Below are 24,410 nucleotides of genomic sequence, written 5' to 3' on the forward strand. Positions count from 1 at the left end.
AGGAGGGGAAATCTTCCAATGGGGCCACCGAGGATATTCTCTCACATCCTGTTTTGAATATGGAACAGGAAGTGAAGGGAAATCCTACCAATAGGATGTAGCCCCCCCCCCCTTATTTTATCCAAAAACATAACAGAAAAGGTTTTGCCTTTGTAATTATTGAATTTGTAATTTTCATCCATTATTGATTTTCATTCCTTTTGTATTTTATACGTTGAATTTGGTTGTTGCCGGGAGACGTAGCGGCACCTTCCGTAGCCGGCCTCACTTTTGGGGTTTGTACCTCTGATTGTATATGGAGTTGATGTGTTGCATCGGAATCCTCACAAATTCACTGTGTTGTAATATTCCGTCTCAGTTTTCACCCAAAGATTCCAAAATACTCAGAACAAAATCCAGATCCTGACCCTGAGAAGACACAAAGTATCATTCCTCCAATATACTGAATACACAATGTTACATTGCACCCTTTTCATCCACCGAGCCTGGGAACTGCCACATAGAAAGGGGGCTTCTCTGCTGAAGAGTTCACCTGGGGCCCCAGAACAATGACACCCTGACACTTGGGGACCCCAGAACAATGACACCCTGACACTTGGGGTCCCCAGAACAATGACACCCTGACACTTGGGGGCCCCAAATAATGACACCCTGACACTTGGGGGTCCCAGAACAATGACACCCTGACACTTGGGGGTCCCATAACAATGACACCCTGACACTTGGGGGCCCTAGAACAATGACGCCCTGACACCTGGGGGCCCCAGAACAATGACGCCCTGACACCTGGGACCCCCAAAACAATGACACCCTGACACTTTGGAATAATGACAGCCTCATTGTCCTCAGCAATGAGGAGAGGTAGGTACTCCCCCTGTATAATGAGGAGAGGTAGGTACTCATCCTTGTAATGAGGAAAGGTAGGTACTCCACCTGGTAGTAAGGAAAGATGAGCACAACTGTATATATATATATATATATATTTATTTATTTATATATATATATATATATATATATATATATATATATATATATATATATATATATATATATATATTATCTCACAAAAGTGAGTACACCCCTCACATTATTGTGAATATGTTCTTCTATCATTTCATGTGACAACACTGAAGAAATGACACTTTGCTACAATGTAAAGTAATGAGTGTACAGCTTATATAACAGTGTAAATTTGCTGTCCCCTCAAAATAACTCAACACACAGCCATTAATGTCTAAACCACTGGCAACAAAAGTGAGTACACCCCTAAGTGAAAATGTCCAAATTGGGCCCAAAGTGTCAATATTTTGTGTGGCCACCATTATTTTCCTGCACTGCCTTAACCCTCTTGGACATGGAGGTCACCAGAGCTTCACAGGTTGGCACTGGAGTCCTCTTACACTCCTCCATGACGACATCACGGAGCTGGTGGATGTTAGAGACCTTACGCTCCTCCACCTTCTGTTTGAGGATGCCTCAAAGATGCTCAATAGGGTTGGCCAGGCCATCACCTTTAACCTCAGCTTCTTTAGCAAGGCAGTGGTGGTCTTGGAGGTGTGTTTGGGGTGGTTATCATGTTGGAATACTGCCCTGCAGTCCAGTCTCTGAAGGGAGGGGATCATGTTCTGCTTCAGTATGTCACAGTACATATTGGCATTCATGGTTCCCTCAATGAACTGTAGCTCCCCAGTGCCGGCAGCACTCATGCAGCCCCAGACCATGACACTCCCACCACCATGCTTGACTGTAGACAAGACACACTTGTCTTTGCACGCCTCACCTGGTTGCCGCCCCACACACGCTTGTCACCTTTAGATCCAAATAAGTTTATCTTGGTCTCATCAGACCACAGGACATGGTTCCAGTAATCCATGTGCTTAGTCTGCTTGTCTTCAGCAAACTGTTTGCGGGCTTTTTTGTGTATCATCTTTAGAAGAGGCTTCCTTATGGCACAACATCCATGCAGACCAATTTGATGCAGTGTGTGGCGTATGGTCTGAGCACTGACAGGATGACCCCCCCACCCTTACAACCTCTGCAGCAATGCTGGCAGCACTCATACGTCTATTTCCAAAAGAAAACCTCTGGATATGATGCTGAGCACGTGACCTCAACTTCTTTGGTGGACCATGGCGAGGCCTGTTCTGAGTGGAATCTGTCCTGTTATACCGCTGTATGGTCTGGGCCACCGTGCTGCAGCTCAGTTTCAGGATCTTGACAATTTTCTTATAGCCTAGGCCATTTTTATGTAAAGCAACAATTTTTTTTCAGATCTTCAGAGAGTTCTTTGCCATGAGGTGCCATGTTGTACTTCCACCGACCAGTATGAGAGAGTGAGAGCGATAACACCAAATTTAACACACCTGCTCCCCTTTCACAACTGAGACCTTGTAACACTAACAAGTCACATGACTCTGGGGAGGGAAAATGGCTAATTGGGCCCAATTTGGAGATTTTAACTTAGGGGTGTACTCACTTTTGTTGCCAGCGGTGTAGACATTAATGGCTGTGTGTTGAGTTATTTTGAGGGGACAGCAAATGTACACTGTTATTCCAACTGTACACTCACTACTTTACATTGTAGCAAAGTGTCATTTCTTCAGTGTTGTCACATGAAATGATAGAAGAAAATATTCACAAGAATGTGAGGGGTGTACTCACTTTATAATATAAATAAAAATCTGTATAATAATATATACAGTATATAGGGGCCACAAAAGGGTTGTCCGTGACTTTAAGGCACATTCCATTTAAAGGAGTTTCTTCATGGGTCAGGTGCATCATGTCTGCACCAACAACATTGACAGCGGCGGTGTTCCAAGCAGTCGCCTCACTGAGGCTGGGTCCGCCCTATTGCCCTGTGGGAACGCATGCTTTACCACAATGCAGCGCCAAGAACATGTTGCATGTCGGGGTGCCGCAGCACCATTCACATCTGTGCATTCCGGGAACATGTGTGCAAAAGTATGAATACGCTAGAAAACATTAAATAATTGTTTATGGCATCGTAAAAGTGGGCAGCAGACGTGTGTTTTTTGTGTGCAATAAAATGCACACCGAACTCGCCAAAAATGTGCGGTAAAACTAGTGCAGAGCTCAACACCTAAAAAGGTGTGGGGGTTGAATAGGAAGGAAGGAGCGCCCGGTGTCTACAAAAAATGCAACTGCCATAGTATGGTTTATAGGTGTTTAATATCAGTGGTAACATGAACATCAAGCCAACATGTTTCGGGGGGAAAGGACTCCCCCCTTCTTCAGGGCTGTGTACTAGTGGATGGGGGTGATTCCCAGGATGGGTACATTAGTCAGAAGATTACAGAAAGCCGGGGGTGCTGGCTAAAGGTGCAGGGGCAGCAATAAAAAGGGGCGGGGGCATTTTTGGCATGTTTGTTGCATGCAGGGCGGGTCATTCAAGTGAACCGGCTGCCCTATGTGCTCAGTCGGGACGGTGGAAACCTGCGGAGTGCCCCTTTTACCATAAACAGACAAGGAATGCGGGAGAGGTGATGGCCACCATGTGAGATTTTGAGGTTATTATAGCTTATTCTGCAGCCAAACGCCTAGGAGAGTGGCATCCCAGTCATGTGCCCCGACCACAGGACCGTACCGCATCATGGCCACTAGGTGGGGCTGAGTATCATAGGGAATAAGTATGCTCATCAGCACCATCTATTCTGAATGGGGGAATAACACATTATGGCCACTAGATGGCGCTGAGTAACATAAGGAATAAACTACACTCCTCAGCTCCATCTTGTGGTCATAATGACGTACTTTCCACATCCACACTTTTTTGGCACAGTTAGCAGGATTCAAGTTTAAAATAAGACCAGACATAATTGTTTTTAATTGGGGAGCAAATGTATTAATTTATTATATAGCTGAGCCCCCCCCCACCCACCTTTGAACTGCACAATGAAGATGTATTTTGAGGTTCTGATCTCTGAATATGAAGAACAAATAACTTTCTCGGTGAGAAGCCTCAGAAAGAAGCTGCCATGGTATAATTACATGTTAGGTTGGGGGGCATTAACGTCCTCTGAGAGCAATTATACATCATTATGTGGTCTGCAATCGCTTCCATCTAAAGCTTCTACCATAGATGATCACAGAAATCGATCTGTTAGAATATTACAGATCCTCGGCTTTCATGGTCGCCCTTCTCTGGTTTACTAGATTTCATCAATATCCGTATTCTGTGTCAGCATTGGTTTGGTTGACAGCCAGGGAACCGGCAACTTCTGATAAGGTTCACTTTAATGCTCCGAGGCTCTAATGCTGATGACGTGTCCCTACCCACCGACGTGTTTTACTCATTATGAGACAAGTGAGCTTTGCATGGGAATTTAACTTCATACGTAACGTTGGCACTAAACTGGCGTCAGATTCTGTGGATGGAGAGATTGTTTTAATTGTACAAATTTATTATAATTATTATAGAAAAAAAAATTGGAAAAAACTCCACCCTATAGCTCAATGAATGGAAGGATAATCAGCCAACTCAGAGAGAGACTCTGGAGCCATCTAGTGGTCAGTATGCAGAAGGCAGAAACCCTGTGTGGGGGAATATACAGTATATACCTCTCAATATATATAGGGATCAACTGTGGTATATCTCAGAGATATATAAATGTATAATAATAATAGTGTGTGACTGTGGGGAAGGGGACATTAGAGTGTAAGCTCCTCTGGTACAGAGACTGATGTGACTGGCTCAGTGATCTCTGTACAGCACGGCTCTATATGTCAGAGCAATATACATACATATACATATTTGTGTGTATATATATATATATATATATATATATATATATATATATATATATATATATATATATATATAAATATATATATATTTGAACAGCAGATAGCACAGTTGTAGCTTCTGTAAGGTTATATATAAACAGAACAGCAGAGGGCGATGTTGTAGCTTTGTACCAATGTAAGGTTCTATATAAAGTAGAACAGCAGAGGGCGATGTTGTAGCTTTTTACCAATGTAAGGTTCTATATAAAGTAGAACAGCAGAGGACGATGTTGTAGCTTTGTACCAATGTAAGGTTTTATATGAAGTAGAACAGCAGAGGGCGATGTTGTAGCTTTGTACCAATGTAAGGTTTTATATAAAGTAGAACAGCAGAGGGCGATGTTGTAGCTTTGTACCAATATAAGGTTTTATATAAAGTAGAACAGCAGAGGGCGATGTTGTTGCATTGAATAGTTTTAGGGTTTATATAATACAGCCGAGAACTTATGTGACAAACAGAGGGTACAACTCTTGCTGCAGTCATTACAGCTCCCAGTACCTGAAACATGTTAGGATTAGGAAGCCATGTAAAGTGCTGTAATAAGATTGGCTCATAGAGCAGAGCCCTCCCACCGTCAGCCTGATTTATGGTTCTCAGAACAATACTAAATCATAATGTGTTTTGTCTGCAGAAATCCATTTATGGCTCTCCTTTCTGATTGGTTTCTGTGAGTTGATGGCAATTTCCACTCTTTTATATGAAGTCAGAGAAATCGAACAATAAAATCATTCATAGGAAGCTGACCAGAACAATATTTTAATATTTTAACAATATTTTTAGCACAATGGCTGAAAAATTTTCCTATGAATATTCTTTGCCATGTCACTCCTGGCAGTGGCCAAGTCAGTCGAGAAATGCATAAATTCCTCAAAGGTCACCTTCTTATCCTTGTTATCATCCATCTTACGGGTGAGTGTCTTCATGGACACAAAACTCCTCTCACTTTTCTGTAAGATAGAATTAGGACACATTTTCATTTTAAATTTATTTTCTTTTTAAATGAGATTTCCCTGCAGTAGTTTGTGTCTCTGCCCCTCCCACAATGCGGAGATTTCCTGCACTAGTTTGTGTCTCTGCCCCTCCCACAATGCAGAGATTTCCTGCATTAGTTTGTGTCTCTGCCCCTCCCACAATGGGGAGATTTCCTGCAGTAGTTTGTGTCTCTGCCCCTCCCACAATGGGGAGATTTCCTGCAGTAGTTTGTGTCTCTGCCCCTCCCACAATGGGGAGATTTCCTGCAGTAGTTTGTGTCTCTGCCCCTCCCACAATGGGGAGATTTCCTGCAGTAGTTTGTGTCTCTGCCCCTCCCACAATGGGGAGATTTCCTGCAGTAGTTTGTGTCTCTGCCCCTCCCACAATGGGGAGATTTCCTGCAGTAGTTTGTGTCTTTGCTAGCTTTTAGTTCTTTACGCTGGGATAGACACCCCCGTTTTTTGCTCCCTTACCCTCGCCAACACCTCATGATGGGCTTGAGAAACTGAACTGGAACCTGATGATATACAAACTTTGAATCTATCAGCACGAGTGACCCCAATATGGATTGAAGTGGATAACTAACCTTGGAGAACAGACACTGAGACTATGGACTATATCACTTTATGGGTCACTAACAGCCTGATAGACACCGACATCCCACATCAGATGTGGAGTCACTATAAGAACCACTGATGAGCGATCATTAGCTGGAGATCTATGGCTATTGCATACAGACGGACAGATTGAATCTCATCCCACATTGGAGCGATCTCTGTGTAATCAGCTATCAGTAAGTAACTGCAATAAAATTCTATTATTACAAATCGCTTGGAGGATATAACTGCATGCTGTGGGAACCCCGGCACAAGGTTACACTGATGGTGTCTGTGAGATCGTTCTCATTTGGGTTATATACCTGACCAGTTCGGGATTGGAGTGCTCAGTGATCCACCCAGTTCAATCCAGTGTCTGTTATTGTCTGAACCACCTACATGCCATTTATCAAGATAATACAGCAGGATTTTTTGAATATCTGAGGACTAGGGATGGGCCGAACACCCCCCCGGTTCGGTTCGCAGCAGAACATGCGAACAGGCAAAAAATTAGTTTGAACACGCGAACCTTGTTAAAGTCTGAGGGGACACGAACGTGAAAAATCAAAAGTGCTAATTCTAAGCATTAATATGCAAGTTATTGTCATAAAAAGTGTTTGGGGACCTGGGTCCTGCCACAGGGGACATGTATCAATGCAAAAAAAAGTTTTAAAAATGGCCGTTTTTTTAGGAGCAGTGATTTTAATAATGCTTAAAGTGAAACAATAAAAGTGTAATATTCCTTTAAATTTCGTACCTGTGAGGTGTCTATAGTATGCCTGTAAAGGGGTGCATGTTTCCCGTGTTTAGAACAGTCCGAGAGCAAAATGACATTTCTAAAGGAAAAAAAGGAATTTAAAACTACTCGCGGCTGTAATGTAATGTCGGGTCCAGGCAATATAGATAAGTCATTAAAAAAATGGCCTGGGATTCCCCCACAGTGCATTACCAGGCCCTTCGGGTCTGGTATGAAATCTAAGGGGAACTCCGGACCAAAATTTAAAAAAAAAATTGCATGGGGGTTCCCCCAAATTTCATACCAGGCCCTTCAGGTCTGGTATGGTTTTTAAGGGGAACCCCGTGCCAAAATGTAAAAAAGAAAATGGCGTGGGGGTCCCCCCAAATTCCATACCAGACCCTTCAGGTCTGGTATGGATATTAAGGGGAACCCCATGCCAAAATGAAAAAAAAAGTCATGGGGCCCCCCTAAAAATCCATACCAGACCCTTATCCGAGCACGCAACTTGGCAGGCCGCAGGAAAAGACGGCGAGAGCGCCCCCCCTCTTGAACTGTACCAGGCCACATGCCCTCAACATGGGGAGGATGTCCCCATGTTGATGGGGACAAGGGCCTCCTCCCCACAACCCTTGCCCGGTGGTTGTGGGGGTATGCGGGTGGGGGGGGCTTATCGGAATCTGGAAGCCCCCTTTAACAAGGGGACCCCCAGATCCCGGCCCCCCCTGTGTGAGATGGTAATGGGGTACAAATGTACCCTGACCATTTCACAAAAAAGTGTCAAAAATGTTAAAAAAGACAATAGACGGTTTTTGACAATTCCTTTATTAATGTCTTCTTCTTTCCCCGCTTCTTCTTCCATCTTCTTCTGGTCTTCATTAGGTTTTCTTACTCCATCTTGGTATTCCCCCGCTTCTCCTCTGCTTCTTCCTCTTCTTCCTCCGATCCTCTGCTTCTTCATTCGGTCTTCTCATCTGCATTTTCCTCTGTCTTCTTCTTCCCCGCTTCGTTCTTCGGACGATCCACATTCATGGGAGGTTCCTGCTGTGTGACGCTTCTGTTCTTCTGACAGTCCTTATATAACTGAGCGCGGGGCCACCCAGTGACCCCGCCCCCTCTACATCACAGGGACTTCCCTATGGCTTTCTCCGTGGTGTCAGAAGGGGGCGGGGTCACCCGTTATGTAACCGGGTGACCCCGTCCCCCTCTGACATCACAGGGAAAGCCATAGGGAAGTCCCTGTGCATCAGAGGGGGCGGGGTCACCGGGTGGCCCCACCCTCAGTTATATAAGAACTGTCAGAAGAACAGAAGCATCACACAGCAGGAACCTCCCATGAATGCGGATCGTCCGAAAAACGAAGCCGGGAAGAAGAAGCCAGAGGAAGATGCAGACGAGAAGACCGAAGGAAGAAGCAGAGGATCGGAGGAAGAAGAGGAAGAAGCGGGGGAAGAACAAGATTGAGGAAGAAAACTGAATGAAGACAAGAAGAAGATGGAAGAAGCAGGGAAAGAAGAAGACATTAATAAAGGAATTGTCAAAAACCGTCTCTTGTCTTTTTTAACACTTTTGACACTTTTTGTGAAATGGTTGGGGTACATTCGTACCCCATTACCATTTCACATGGGGGGCCGGGATATGGTCATTTTGCTCTCGGACTGTCCTAAACACGAGAAACACTCACCACTTTACAGGCATACTATAGACACCCCCCAGGTACGAAATTTAAAGGAATATTTCACTTTTATTGTTTCACTTTAAGCATTATTAAAATCACTGCTCCCGAAAAAACGGCCGTTTTTAAAACTTTTTTTTGCACTGATACATGTCCCCTGGGGCAGGACCCGGGTCCCCAAACACTTTTTATGACAATAGCTTGCATATTGTCCTTTAAAATTAGCACTTTTGATTTCTCCCATAGACTTTTAAAGGGTGTTCCGCGGCAATTCGAATGTGCCACGAACACCCTAAATTGTTTGCTGTTCAGTGAACGGGCGAACAGCCAATGTTCGAGCCGAACAGACAGCCCATCCCTAATGAGGACATACTTATTCTTAAGGAGAATTCTTTTTACCTCCCCTTTTTTTCTCATTTTTTGGACTATTTATTATTCCAGTGTGGCCTCCTCTCATGACATTATATATGTCCCTGACTGTCTTTTTGACCTACTGTGGGAATGACATGTGTATCCTATGATGTCACAGTGACTGTATCATTTCAAAATTGATATAGTGGGAATCATTTCTGTGGTTACAGAATCACACTGCTCCTACCAGGAATCATCCAGTTTAGATCTCGCCCCAGGTGGCTTGGGGAATTAATAGGCGCTCGCAGGGGGTGTACTATATTGGGGGAGGAAGGGATTTACCCACTGCATGATCTATCTCCCCTTCATCATGTTGAGAGTATTTTTGAATTACCTGTTATATAGCTTTTGGGAATTGTTTGACCATCGGAGATTTAGTCCCTATACTAGGGATCCTCTTTTTGGTCTTTTATCAGGGATTAAGGGATATCATTGTTGGTGTCTATTGTATTTTTTCTCTTTTCTAGCGAATAAAATATTTGTAGTTTAACTCTTTAGGGTGTGTGTTTATATCATTTTTGTTTGTTATTTTTCTTGTTCTCTGTCTTCACCACTCCCACAATGAGGAGATTTCCTGCAGTAGTTTGTGTCTCTGCCCCTCCCACAATGGGGAGATTTCCTGCAGTAGGTTGTGTATTTGCCCCTCCCACAATGAGATTTCCCTGCAGTAGTTTGTGTCTCTGCCCCTCCCACAATGGGAAGATTTCATGCAGTAGTTTGTGTGTCTGCTCCTCCCACAATGGGGAGATTTCCTGCAGTAGTTTGTGTCTCTGCCCCTCCCACAATGGGGAGATTTCCTGCAGTAGTTTGTGTCTCTGCCTCTCCCACAATGAGATTTCCCTGCAGTAGTTTGTGTCTCTGCCCCTCCCACAATGGGAAGATTTCATACAGTAGTTTGTGTGTCTGCTCCTCCCACAATGGGGAGATTTCCTGCAGTAGTTTGTGTCTCTGCCCCTCCCACAATGGGGAGATTTCCTGCAGTAGTTTGTGTCTCTGCCTCTCCCACAATGGGGAGATTTCCCACAGTAGTTTGTGTCTCTGCCCCTCCCACAATGGGGAGGTTTTTTGCTCAGTGACACTCCCACAGCTTTCAATGAATGTCTATTCTCCATATTTGAGACGGTAATCACATGAGACAAATGTAACAATGGGATTGGCTGCCCTCTGGGGTGTCCCCACCAATAGGTGTCACTTACACTGAGTGCGGGGAATTCCGCTCTGATGATGTCATACATCTTGTCAGTGCTCAACGTGTTTTTGTCTTTGCAACTCTTAGAGGCGTAACTGTCAAATTTCATCACCATCAGGAACATGATTACCTTCACTGTCAGGTTACTATCCTGGAGAGAGAAGAAAATGAGCGATCCCAACTAGATCCACCGAGATCACCTACCCCTCCCACAGTGATGCCGGGGGGAGAGAGAGACAAAGGGTGGGGTTACTGGGAGAGGGTGGTATTACTGGGAGAGGGCAGTATTACTGGAAGAGAGTGGGATTACTGGAAGAGAGCGGGGTTACTGGGAGAGGGAGGGGTTACTCCCAACTATTATCATTATTTACTATTATTATTAATAATCATATTAATTATAAATAATGTTACAGATCAGCACAGCAGAGCCCCTCCCCCATTAGAGTTCATATCGCTCCCCAATTTCACTACCTGCCGGACTCCTCTTCATCAATTGTCATTTTAGCCCTCCGAGTATCATAAAACACAAGAGCAATGGAGCTTCCTCTGCTCTGCTGGGCCCTGGTACAAAGTCTGGGGGGTGTCAGGCACAAAGTCTGGGGGGTGTCAGGCACAAAGTCTGGGGGAGTGTCTGGCACAAAATCTTGTGGGGTGTCTGGCACAAAGTCTTGGGGGGTGTCTGGCACAATGTCTTGGGGGGGTGTCTGGCACAATGTCTGGTGGGGTGTTAGGCACAAAGTCTTGGGGGGCTGTCCGGCAGAAGGTCTGGGGGTGTGTCTGGCACAAAGTCTGGAGGGTGTGAGGCACAAAGTCTTGGGGGGGTGTCAGGCACAAAGTCTGGGGGGTGTCTGGCACAAAGTCTGGGGGGGTGTGAGGCACAAGGTCTTGGGGGGTGTCAGGCACAAAGTCTGGGGGGTGTGAGGCACAAAGTCTGGGGGTGTGTCTGGCACAAAGTTTGGGGGGTGTGAGGCACAAGGTCTTGGGGGGGTCAGGCACAAAGTCTGGGGGGTGTCTGGCACAAAGTCTGGGGGGGTGTGAGGCACAAGGTCTTGGGGGGGTGTCAGGCACAAAATCTGGGGGGTTGTGAGGCACAAAGTCTGGGGGGGCGTGAGGCACAAAGTATTTTAGGGGTGTCAGGCACAAAGTCTTGGGGGGTGTCTCGCACAAAGTCTTGGGGGGGTGTCTCGCACAAAGTCTGGGGGGTGTTGGGCACAAAGTCTGGGGGGTGTTGGGCACAAAGTCTGGGGGGTGTCGGGCACAAAGTCTGGGGGGTGTGAGGCACAAAGTCTGGGGGGTGTCGGGCATCAGGTCCGCCCATCAGCTGCTCTGTGTTGCCAAATAAAATGTAATGAATATCTTATTTGTTGTTTTTAGTGACTTTGGCTCCACCTTGTCCTCTCTTTGCTGTCTCTAGGTGGACGTTTCTGTCCGGTTGCTCCGCCTCCTCTGCAGCAGCTGGGGACAGCTAACATTTTCCTAATTGTGTCCAGCCAGTCTTGTGATTTACACTGCGTGCTGCTTAGCTGAAGGGGGTCTCTATTGTGCCTATTATAGGACCCAGCAGGGGTGGGGAGGGGGAGGGGATAACATGAGTGGAGGGCGGAGATCCCTATACATGGATTTTGTTACATCTTTAATCTGCATCTGTGCAAAATTGTATTATTGTTTTATTATCAATATTTGTATTAATATTAATATTGTAATATTATTTTTTATTATTGTATTGTTGATTTTTTATTATGGTGTAATATTAATATCATTATTATCAATATTAGGTTTAATATTATATTATTGTTATTATCATTATTATTATCAATATTTTTATTTTGTAGTTTTTTTTTATTATTATTGTATTATCATTGTTATTATATTTTTGTATTATATTATATAATTGTTATTATTGTCTTTATTGTTATCAATATTTTTATGAATTTTGTAGTATTTTTCTTATTGCATTATCATTGTTATTATTATTTTTTATATGATTGCTGTTTTTATCAATATTTTTATTAGTGACATTGTATTTTTTTTTATTATTGTATTATCATTGATGTACTTTTATTATGTTGTAATATTAATATCATTGTCAATATTTTTAATATTATATAATTAATATTATCATTATTGTTATTATTATCAATATTTTAATTAATTTTGTAGTATTTCTTATTATTGTAATTATTGTTTTTAATATTATATAATTGTTTTAATTATCATTATTATCAATATTTTTATTATTGTATTATCGTTGTTATTATTATTATATTATGTTGTAATATTATCATTATTATCAATATTATTTTTAATATTATATAATAGTTGTTGTGGGTTTGTTTTTGTTTTTTTGTTTTTTAATTTATCAATATTTTTTATTAATATATATTTTTTCATTATATTATTGTTATCTTATTATTTTATTATGTTTTAATATTATTGATATTATATAATATTATTTTTATTTTCATTATTATTATTAATATTGTAGTTTTTTATTATAATAATTGTATTGTCCTTGTTAATAAAATAATTTATTATTATGTTGTAATATTTATTTCCTTCCCCACTCAAACATTATCCCCATACTCAAAAAACCCTCACTAGACCCCACCTGTTTGAATAACTTAAGACCCATCTCCCTGCTCCCGTTTGCCTCCAAGCTCATCGAACGCCTTGTTCATGACCAAATGAGTCGCTACCTCACGGACAACAACCTTCTCGACCCCCTACAGTCTGGCTTCTGCCCACAACATTCCACTGAAACCACTCTACTAAAACTGACCAATGACCTACTAACTGCTAAATGGGCACTACTCCATACTCATACTTTTAGACCTCTCTGCTGCCTTTGACACAGTTGACCACCTGCTGCTCCTCAGCAAATTACACTCCCTTGGCCTCCGTGATTCTGCTTTATCCTGGTTCTCCATCTACCTATCTCAGCGCACTTTCAGTGTCACTTACAACTCCATCTCCTCCGCTCCCCTTCCTCATTCTGTTGGGGTACCCCAAGGCTCTGTCCTTGGGCCTCTCCTATTCTCACTCTATACCTCTTCCCTGGGCCAGTTGATAACCTCCCATGGCTTCCAATACCACCTCTATGCTGACGACACCCAGATCTATCTCTCCACTCCTCAACTCACCCCCTTGATCTCCTCACAGATCTCAAACTTACTGAATGACATATCGGTATGGATGTCACACCACTTCCTCAAACTCAATCTTTCTAAAACTGAGCTTGTTATATTTCCTCCTTCACGGTCCTCCTCCTGTGACTTCAACATTAATATCAACAACACAACCATTGGTCCCTCCACACATGCCAGGGTCCTGGGTGTAATCCTTGACTCTGACCTCTCCTTCAGCCCCCATATCCAATCACTGGATAAATCCTGCCGCCTTAACCTCCACAACATCTCCAGAATTCGACCCTTCCTGACTAATGACACCACAAAGCAACTTATTCACTCCTTGATTATTTCCCGCCTTGACTACTGCAACTCTCTCCTTAATGGCCTGCACTTACACAGGCTCCTCCCCCCTTCAGTCTATTATGAATTCTGCTGCTAGACCAATACACCTCACTAACCAATCCATGACTGCTGCTCCTCTCTGGCAATCCCTTCACTGGCTTCCCCTACCCCACTGCGTAAAATTCAAAATGCTAACCATAACCTACAAGGCCATTCACAACATCGCCCCCATCTATATCACCAACCTCATCTGCAGATATCGCCCAAATTGCCCCCTCCGCTCCTCCCAGGACCTCCTGTTCTCTAGCTCCCTTGTTACCACCTCCCATGCGCGCCTTCAGGACTTCTCCAGAGCCTCTCCCATCCTCTGGAACTCCCTACCCCAGTATGTCCGATTAGCCCCTACCCTGTCCACCTTTAGGAAATCCCTGAAAACTCATTTAATCAGGGAAGCCTATCCCACACCCACCTAACAACTGTCCCCGAGCCACCCCCATCAAATCATTCTGTGCAGCTATTACCTTTTGTACCACCACCCCCCTCCCTTTAGAATGTAAACTCTACGAGCAGGGCCCTCCTGTACCTTTTGTATTGAACTGTACTGTAATTGTGTTGTCTCCCATATATTTTGTAAAGCGGTGCGTAAACTGTTGGCCCTATATAAATCGTGAATAATAAGCAGAAATGGAGGACGAGGATTAGCTAAATAGGTGGGCTTTATTTGCCAATCCCACCACTACCAACAGATGGCATGCATAGGGTTAACCCATCATTCTATTCTATCAATGGGCAAACAAGTTAACATGAAGGGGTGATCAATCGCTTGGATCAAAATTTTTTGTCCAATGGTCTTTGTTCCTCTATGACAATTAGCACCCTGCCCCTCCTCCACTCTGCACAGGCATAATCATGGATGCATGGCCATGCCAATCGCTCATGTTCATGCTTGGCTGGGTTTTCTTGGCCACCTCCTAGTCAGGGTGACCTGCACAGGTGGGTAAATGGGGGTCAGTTGTCTCAGACTACTCCAAAGGACAGGGGGCTGCTGAGAGAACAGAAAATAAGGAGACTTCTCAAGACTTTGTAGACTTCCTGGTCACAGGTGTGAGATGACCTATTGAAGACGGATCTGAAGAAGGAGACGCCTTCTTTGAAAATGGTGATCGTTCCTATTTTCCAATATCTTAGCGGCACCCCCCTCCAACTATCTGAGACAGCTGACCCCCATTTTGCCCACCGGTACAGGTGACCCTTGCCTATGTGACCCTTGAGAATGTAACCTGGAACATCAAATGACCCCACCAGAGGAATCCCATAGGGAGAGCCCCATGCCAAGCTGGCCATGAACATTGGCACCGATACCACCACCCCACACAAAGCAGACAGAGAGCAGCGGAGTCTCACTTACCATGTTTTCAATGTCGTCAGTCTACGGAGACAGAGGGTAGAATTCAGCTGGTGTGGTACCTGTTATAATTTGATGCCCAATATATACCCAGACAGGACAGTGCCACACCCAGGGGAGCCACCTGATGAGAGATGAGCCAAGGATTTGGGGAGGAGGGATCGCCCTTCCTCCTCCTCCTCTCTTCATTGACTCCCCTCTCCTCACAAACTCTCCGCAATGTTGGTAAAACTTTTAGTAAAACTATTCAGGTTGTGGTCCCTTAGGGGAAAAATTTGAAGGTAGTGTTGAGTACTCAGGGGTTCTCATCCATGCAGGGTTGGAGGTTCTGGGGTAGTCCAGGTGGAAAGGAGAGGACTGGTTTTCAGTTGGCATCTGACTAAGAGAGAGTGAGCCGGGTGAGCTTAGGACTGAGCCATGGTTGCTGGGCTGCGAAAAAAACCTCCTTGGAATCCCTGAAGCCAACGGGGGGAAACCCCAAAACTCCAGGGGGGGGGGCAGTATGGTGACGGTGAACCTTTGACTTGTTCTGCAATTTTGAAGCAGGGTTATGGACTCTCTCATGTTTTCTGTTTGCTGAAGATTGTAGTGATATAGTATAGTGGGTAGATAATTAATTAGTAGTTATTATAATGATGATGTAAGTAATCTTCCCGCAGCAACCCAATTCTTCTAGAGAGATGCACTTTATTAACTTCTAACACAGAACAAAGTCTTGCAACAGATGACAAAATCCAACAGAGTAAATATGACAATGTTAGTAAATATCCGAGCATTCAGAGTCCCATGTTTCCTAGACCTGTGCCTTCATAATCACAGACCCCCAGTGAATAGACTGAACGCCATGTTATATTCACTATACACTGAATGGCTGAGCAATTTGATTGGCTGTTTCCATTTAGTCCTTTAATCTGCTTATGACAGACAATGACCCCTAGCCGTAAACAGCTGTAGTCATAAACTGCCCTAATTTGCATTCTTGCATATTAACATCAACAAGTATATGTGTAATTAGATTAACCGATACCAATGTGGCCTGCCTAGAATGGACTTGTCCTAGAATGCCTATATAACACCATATATAAAATACATATCAATCTTTATATGAGCATCTTGCTGTACCCAAAGGTCTACCGCCTGCTCCTGTTCTCCATTCCACAAGATAAATAAAACCAGTACTTACTGGGAATTAATGAATTGTTCTGCCTGCTCTTCCAATAAATGAATGCTGGATATCCGGCACCTCAGGCACGTTCTGAACAATCAGTGATCTTTACCTGAACAAACTAATAGTCACAGTACAGGCCGGCCTCACAGTACATCTCATCCTCATTGAACTGTTTATCTGCATTTGTCAACATCAACGTCACACCACACGCCAATGTTTGTCTTTTACTCATAACGTGGCCTGTACATAACAGAATGCATCTAAAAACCCAAGAGAATATGGGGCATTAGGTTAACAAAAGGTTATAAGCCCTGTCACTTCAGGGTCCCAGAACCATGGCACCCAGACACTTGGGGGTCCCAGAACCAAAGAAGCATTTAAAGGATAAATTTCTAGTTTATTGAGATGTCAGTCTTTGTACAAGGGTCTCCTCCATGGCGGTGGAATGAACGGTCTGAGTGACTCAGCTGCTCTTGCAGAAGAAGGTGTTGCAGGCCACGGTCAAAGAGGCCACCAAGACCTCTTTGACAAACTCCTGAAAGTCCACCTCCCCATCTCCGTTCTTATCCAGCTCCTTCAGGATCCTGTCCACGGAGGTGGCATCTTTTTGCTCCTAGAGAATGAAGACCTAGATTTAATCAACCATCGTTTTCCCATCTTTCCCCAGTTCCTGCCTACATTACACCGAGATTCCATTCTAGAAGCGTATCCCACAGGAAATAAAAAAAGTGTATTTAGTTTGGAAATTTGAGGCTTTTGTGGTAAAAATTCTACACGTCTGTTTTTTTTTCATCTTTGTAGTTTGTGTATCAAGATTATGTGGTCCTCTTTAGAATTAGTCAACGCTATGCAACCCTCAATATATTTTTTAGATAATAATTTTTGAATGTCAGGTATCAGCAAAAAGACTTTTCAGAGGGTTCCCCAATCATCAATTTGGCTGTTGATTGTGTGTGACTTTCTTTAGAATGTCACTACATGCAGTATCTGGAGTAAAGTTAAAAGATAATACTTTTTATTTATTCATTCATTCTGGAGTCCTTGTCCCTTTAGAGCCGGTTCACACAGGGGCGGCTTGAAAGTCGCCCAACTCTGAAGCCACCCCATACAGCACGACTTGCAATACTACTTCTGTATAGAAGTCAATGCAAGCCGCTCTGAAGTTGCCCCAAAGTATTTCAGGAACCTTTGAGTTGAGTTTGACTTGAGTCGCTTCTATTAGAACGGTTCCATTGTACAGAATGGACCGCGACTTGTCAGGCGGCTAAGTCGACTGACAGGTCGGCCTTGTTTAAAAAATGGCTTTCTTCTTGGCACTATTCCATAAAGGGCAGATTTGTGGAGTGCACGACTAATTGTTGCCCTGTGGACAGATTCGCCCACCTGAGCAGTGGATCTTGGCTGCTTCTCTGATGAATGCTCTCCTTGCTCGGCCTGTCAGTTTAGGTGGACGGCCATGTCTTGGTAGGTTTGCAGTTGTGCCATACTATTTCTATTTTTGGATGATGGATTGAACAGAGCTCAGTGAGATGTTCAAAGCTTGGGATATTCCTTCATAACCTAACCCTGCTTTATACTTCTCCACAACTTTATCCCTGACCTGTCTGGTGTGTTCCTTGGCCTTGATGACACTGCTTGTTCACTAAGGTTCTCTAAGAAATCTCTGAGGGCTTCACAGAACAGCTGTATTTATACTGAGATTAAATGACACACAGGTGGACTTTATTTACTAATTAGGTGACTTCTGAAGGCAATTGGTTCCACTAGATTTTAGTTAGGGTATCAGAGTAAAGGGGGCTGAATACAAATTGTCATGGAACGTCCCACACTCCGCTTGAGTGCTTCCGTCATATACCACTTCCTCCCAGTCTGTATACAGATATCCCAACCTCTCTGAGCACAAAACAAGGCGACACTTGCTTGTTGCTACCAAGAACTCACTTTATTTAGAATCAAAATTACAAGACTTTATATGCTGTTGGAACCTCCTCTAACAATACAACTGTAACTTAATTAACATGAGCTAATTATCTAATCCTTTATACAGCCTAGGTGACTGAGACATGACCTTTCGCCCAGACTTGTGGTCACCGAGCTTCACACAGTTATATCAACACAATAGCAGCTCCAATAGGAGTCGTCCCGTCTCCTACATTGTATAGAGGACAATGTCATCAGCTCATTCAATTAACATAAACACAGGTAGTTGGAATTGATGACACCAGCATCTCCTCACAGGATGTGTCCCAACAGAATGAATCAGTCTTATCAGCAGGGGGCTGCTGGAGGAATCCCCCCTCCCTCTTCAGGGACACAAATCTACAGTAAGGAGTCCCCATACAATATATACATATATACACGACTGAGTCCGATTAGTACAGTTCAGCCTGGATTTCTCATTCACCTCACAAAGAGTATTGTTCCATTGAAAATCCAGAGCCCATAATCAAAAGGCAACAGGCTTGCATACAGTCCTCTCCAACAGCCTCTGTTCTGGCTAGGTCTGTCACATTTCTCCCCTTTCAGCAGGAGACTAACACAGGAGGAGACCCCAGACGGATTGACTCCGAAGTTAGTCCATAGTTCCAGTCCTCTACTGCCTGTACCCACACAGTACCCCAAACAATTTATTCCAAACAGAGTATTACTCACCCAGCCATCCTCTGCCTCTCTCAGAGAACATATCCGCCGCTGGGGAGAGGCCCGGACTGGCCCTTCTCCCTGGAGTCCTTTCTGCCGCTGGAGAGAAGACAGGGGGACTGGGCTCACTCCATCCTGCTGTTGGGGATCTGGGCCGACTGCCCAGCATCCCTGGGGTATACAGGTGGGGACTGAAGCCCCATCAACCAACACCAGATCAAGCTACAGTTGTGAGGTGATGACTGCATTCTCTCCTTGGAACCTGATCTGCAGCTCGCGATAGACTGCCACATCCTCACCTTGGGCCTCCACAATTGCTGCAGGTGTGGGGCAGAGATCTTGGACCCTCTGTCCGGTTGCCAGCACTTCTGCTGGGGGTTTGCCAGGTGGTTCCTCCTCTACAGAAACGTCTATTAGATCCCCAGTCTCTGGAAGTGGTAAAAGTGTGGGACAGAGGTCTTGGACCCTCTGTTCAGTTACCAGATCTTCAGCTGGAGAAGTTTGTTTTAACTCCATAGATGCTGCTGGCAGAAAATCACATGTCCCTGTCAGTGTTGTGGGAGAAAGGCCGACTACCTCTTCTCTCAAGACGGCCGAAGCCACTGTTAGTACTGGGCAGAACACAGTGAACTTTGGCCCTGATAGCAGCTCTTCTGCTGGAGGCTCATCAGGTTGTTTTTCCGCAGCAGAAAAGTCTATCAAATCCCATGTCTCTGCAACTGATGTCTGGGGATAGAGGTTCACCATCTCCTGTCCATGGAACCCAGAAGATGCTATCATTTCTGGGCAGAGGTTAGCAGAGCTCTGCCCTGTTGTCAGCACTTCAGGTTTGGGGACGGCAATCTCCGGATTTTCCACTGCCGATTCTCTGGCATGCTGCTGAACTTGTTCTAGCAGTTTCCTGTATGCCCTTTCCAGATGCTGTTCCTTCCTTAGCAAATGGTCCAGATCAGGTTTGAGCTCTGAGACCCCTGCAAGACCGAGCATAGACTCTCTATATTCTCTCAGGTCCTCAAGGTCAGGTTCCCCTTCATCGCCAAACATAAAAAGATCTGTAAGGTTCTCCCACAGCAATCCAGGGCCGCCAAAGTCATATCCCTCTGGAGAGCATTCTGTCGTCTCCCCTAAATATCCCTCCTCTGCGTGCCATTGCAGAGCCCGATAACGATTGTCCAGCTCTATCGCCTGCTGGACCAACCTGTCCAACTCAGTCACCCATTGCTCCTGGGGCTGCTCTCCCAGGAATGCCATCCGCAATGCCCGTTGGTCACTGGCCCGTTGCTCTTGGGTTGGAAAGCACTTGCCCTGTTTTAGACCAGCGAGACGGAGGGCTGCAATCCAGAGCTCCACCCGAATTTGCTGCCTAAGCTCCAGGTATTCATCCTCAGACACAGTCCTGGTGTATGTTGAAAGGATGATTCGCAGCAGCCCCGGGAATTCTGATGCCAGGTCCATATCTCCACTGGGGTGACTGAAGTCTGCTATCCTGATCTTGGATCCAGGTGGAGGTTTAAATTTCCCAGACTGCAGGAAGCTTTCCCGCTGCTTGCCACCAATGTCACGGAACGTCCCACACTCCGCTTGAGTGCTTCCGTCATATACCACTTCCTCCCAGTCTGTATACAGATATCCCAACCTCTCTGAGCACAAAACAAGGTGACACTTGCTTGTTGCAACCAAGAACTCACTTTATTTAGAATCAAAATTACAAGACTTTATATGCCGTTGGAACCTCCTCTAACAATACAACTGTAACTTAATTAACATGAGCTAATTATCTAATCCTTTATACAGCCTAGGTGACTGAGACATGACCTTTCGCCCAGACTTGTGGTCACCGAGCTTCACACAGTTATATCAACACAATAGCAGCTCCAATAGGAGTCGTCCCGTCTCCTACATTGTATAGAGGACAATGTCATCAGCTCATTCAATTAACATAAACACAGGTAGTTGGAATCGATGACACCAGCATCTCCTCACAGGATGTGTCCCAACAGAATGAATCAGTCTTATCAGCAGGGGGCTGCTGGAGGAATCCCCCCTCCCTCTTCAGGGACACAAATCTACAGTAAGGAGTCCCCATACAATATATACATATATACACGACTGAGTCCGATTAGTACAGTTCAGCCTGGATTTCTCATTCACCTCACAAAGAGTATTGTTCCATTGAAAATCCAGGGCCCATAATCAAAAGGCAACAGGCTTGCATACAGTCCTCTCCAACAGCCTCTGTTCTGGCTAGGTCTGTCACACAAATGCCCCCCCCACACACTTTTCACATATTTATTTGTATCATTTATCGATTTCCTTCCACTTCACAATTATGTGACACTTTATGTTGGTAAAATCCCAATAAAATACATTTACGTTTTTGGTTGTAACATGACAAATGTGGAAAATTTCAAGGGGTGTGAATACTTTTTCAAGGCACTGTAGGTGTATGTTTTAAGTACTTTCAGGCTCCAATCTATATTTAAGTTTCATTCTCTCTTTTTTTGTAAATTCTTATGATGAAAAACTTCATAAAATATACTATTTATAAAAGGATAAGGCCAATGCACTGTTTATGATAGAGGTTGTCCTGTTTACTGGACTCTTCTTTACAGGTCCACCTATATTGTATGTTCCTATTTTAATCTTTTATACATTTTGCAAAACCAATAAACCTATTGAAATGAAAAAAGATGTCACTTTTAAACTTTAAACTTTCTGCAAACACAAATTAACCCAAATGGTTGCACATCTGTACATGTCCCGTCTTCTTGTGTCGCACTTCAAGATACTCTCCAAGCTCGTTCTGTAGAAGATCCTTTAGTTCCCTCTTGCACAGCTTTTGCACATATGTGTGGAAGACGTTGATAAGTGTATCCATGGCCTTTTCCAGTTTTGACATCTTGTATGTATGTATAGGTCAGTAGACAAGTGAATGAGTCGAAGTTTGGTTGGGTATACCACCAAAAACCAGAAGCTGGAACTAAAAATTATAGCATAAAAGATATATTTTGTATTTGAATGGAGCAAGTATGGAGATCTCTAAACCAGAACAAGTTGGTTGATGACATGCAACAATGAACCAGGGAAAGGGTGAGGACTAGAGACATGGTTGTACTCTTACAGAACGAACAGGAGAATTAGAGAGGTTTGTTTTGGTGGGTGGTGGTTTGCAAAGGAGGTCTGAATTACAGTTAGTTATGTTTGGTGGAACAACAAAACTTAAGAATCTCAGCTAGTTGAATGTTTGGTGGAATGACAGAACTTAAGAACTTCAGTTGGTTGTATGTTTGGTGGAAGAGGAGAACTTGAGACTTTCAGTTGGTTGAAAGTTTGATGGAACACCAGAATTTAAGAACATTGACACTTGAAATTAATGTAGTTTCCAATCAGATAGGAGTAGAATCTTCCCAACAAATGGTACCATAGAATAATGAGCCATTGGGGTGGGAAGATTTAAAGTTATGAATATGGGTTTACAAGTCAAAGAAGGAGTTTGCTCTCAAAGGTTGGATTAGTTTATGTGTAGGTGTAAATGAATGAGTAGAGTAAGATATGTAGAATAAGATATGTTTTACCAGAGTGGAGAGGTGTACAGAGGACCTAAAAACAGGCCAGGTAGGGTTATTAAGAAGATGGAAAGTCTGAGATGAAGTATGCATTTTAGGCTATGGAGTAAGGCAAAAACATTTTTTGGTGGACCCAATGAGAGTTGGATATATGGACTGATGTAAAGAGAGATTAAGATTAGATATGTATTTACATTTACAGAGGAAGGAGAATAGAGACATTTTTGGATGGACGAGTTGGATAGACAGACTAACGGACTGATGGAGAATCATATGAATGTATGGTCAATGAGCAGATATTCAGGACTACAGGTGTATGTGTTTCTCTATGAATGACTGGGACAGGAGTCACTTTGGGCCGGGGACTGGTGGAACCCAGAAATCCTTGGAGTGGTTGGGAAACCCTTGCTTCAGCTCCCCATGCACCTCCTATGTCTAAGTAACCCTGTGTCTATTAGGGGCACAGGGTGACCAAGAAAATAATGGACATTAGGAATGTGGCTTGGATTACTTAAAATGGAACAGTAATATTTATCCACAATATTTCCCAGGAAATATACAAAGACTATTTCTGGTTTGTTTGATTCTGAACTATACATGTTAATTGAAAGAGCTGATCACATTGGCCTCTGTACAATGTAGGAGATGGTCCGTCTGCTACTAGGGGCTCCTGTTATTATGTGAAGGTGTCCTGTGTTTATGATAATGTGTGTTGTGTCTTCTGAGCTAAAAGATGGCAAGTCTGCCCTGAAAGGTCATACCTCTGAGTCACCTAGGCTGTTTAAATAGTTAATTATCTATTCTGTTTCTGGTTACAGTTTGCTAGGGTAATATGATCAGAAGGGGGTCAGGGAAATGTTCCTCCTGGTGTATATAAAAATGTTTCCATGTTCAAAATGTGTAACTGAGCTAATATTGCCTGGTTTTTAGTTACAATATGTGGCTGTAATATCTGATATCTGAAGGTCATTTTTTTCAACTTTTCATCTAATAAATTTTCTGCCCTTGTTGTTTTAACTTTGGATAGTAAAACATGTTTTTTTCTGCCAGTAAATACCTTATACAGCCCACTTCCTGTTTATTGTCTGATTATTAGCCTAGGCTTATGACATCATGCACAGCTCTCTCTCATGAGTGTTTGCCAGGAAGGGAGGGGGGATGATTCATAAGAGGGCCAATGGGAGCTGCAGGGCTGGAGGTGTGCCTCTGTAAATCCAGGAAGTGAACTTCTGGCTGCATCCATTTTAACTGTGGGCAGCTGACTTAGTATAGGGAGATTTCTGCAGCATATTTGGCAAGTACAAAATCACAGTATATATAAAATAATATGCAAAGTGGTTGGAGGGAAGCTTCAGAATGGCAAAGATGTTTTTATTACAAAGTATGTGAGCAGACTCCAGTTCCTCTTTAATTAGCAGAGTTAAGCCGGCTAACGTTGGGGCCCATCTGTAAGGTGGTGCACATGAAACTGTGCCTTTAGACCAGCCTTTCTTAAAATTTGCAACAGAGGCACCCTTGAAATAACTTTCCTGTCTCAGGGAACCCCCTGCTAAAACATACTATATTGACATTTTTTATTATATTATTGTGAGAGGCAGTAGGGTGAATTATCCTTACACTTGTGATCACTGGGAAGAATTACCCCCTCACGATAGCTCAAGAAACCTCTAGCAACCTTTGAAGGAACCCTAGTTGAGAAACCCTGACTTAAGCCATTTAGAGTGAGACATTTTGACTTTTCACACCCCCATCATGTTATTGTACAATCAAATTCT

The 24,410-nt window shown here is 43.7% G+C and overlaps 1 protein-coding gene and 1 long non-coding RNA gene across 2 annotated transcripts; both read right to left on the reverse strand.

Annotated features, from left to right (window-relative positions):
- Positions 1-5,547: 5,547 nt before the first annotated feature.
- Positions 5,548-15,415, reverse strand: LOC141117523 (uncharacterized). Its single transcript, XR_012237171.1, has 3 exons — positions 15,265-15,415; positions 10,394-10,537; positions 5,548-5,754 (listed from the first exon to the last, which is right to left on the reverse strand). It is a non-coding gene; the product is annotated as an uncharacterized lncRNA (long non-coding RNA).
- A 1,477-nt stretch (positions 15,416-16,892) lies between these two features.
- On the reverse strand, positions 16,893-21,968 carry LOC141117524 (protein S100-A1-like). Its single transcript, XM_073610420.1, has 2 exons — positions 21,849-21,968; positions 16,893-17,042 (listed from the first exon to the last, which is right to left on the reverse strand). The coding sequence occupies exons 1-2, from the start codon at positions 21,966-21,968 to the stop codon at positions 16,893-16,895; spliced, it is 270 nt and encodes an 89-aa protein (XP_073466521.1).
- Positions 21,969-24,410: the final 2,442 nt, after the last annotated feature.

The sequence above is a fragment of the Aquarana catesbeiana genome, linkage group LG13, assembly GCF_042186555.1.
Source record: "Aquarana catesbeiana isolate 2022-GZ linkage group LG13, ASM4218655v1, whole genome shotgun sequence".
Lineage (NCBI taxonomy): Eukaryota > Metazoa > Chordata > Amphibia > Anura > Ranidae > Aquarana > Aquarana catesbeiana.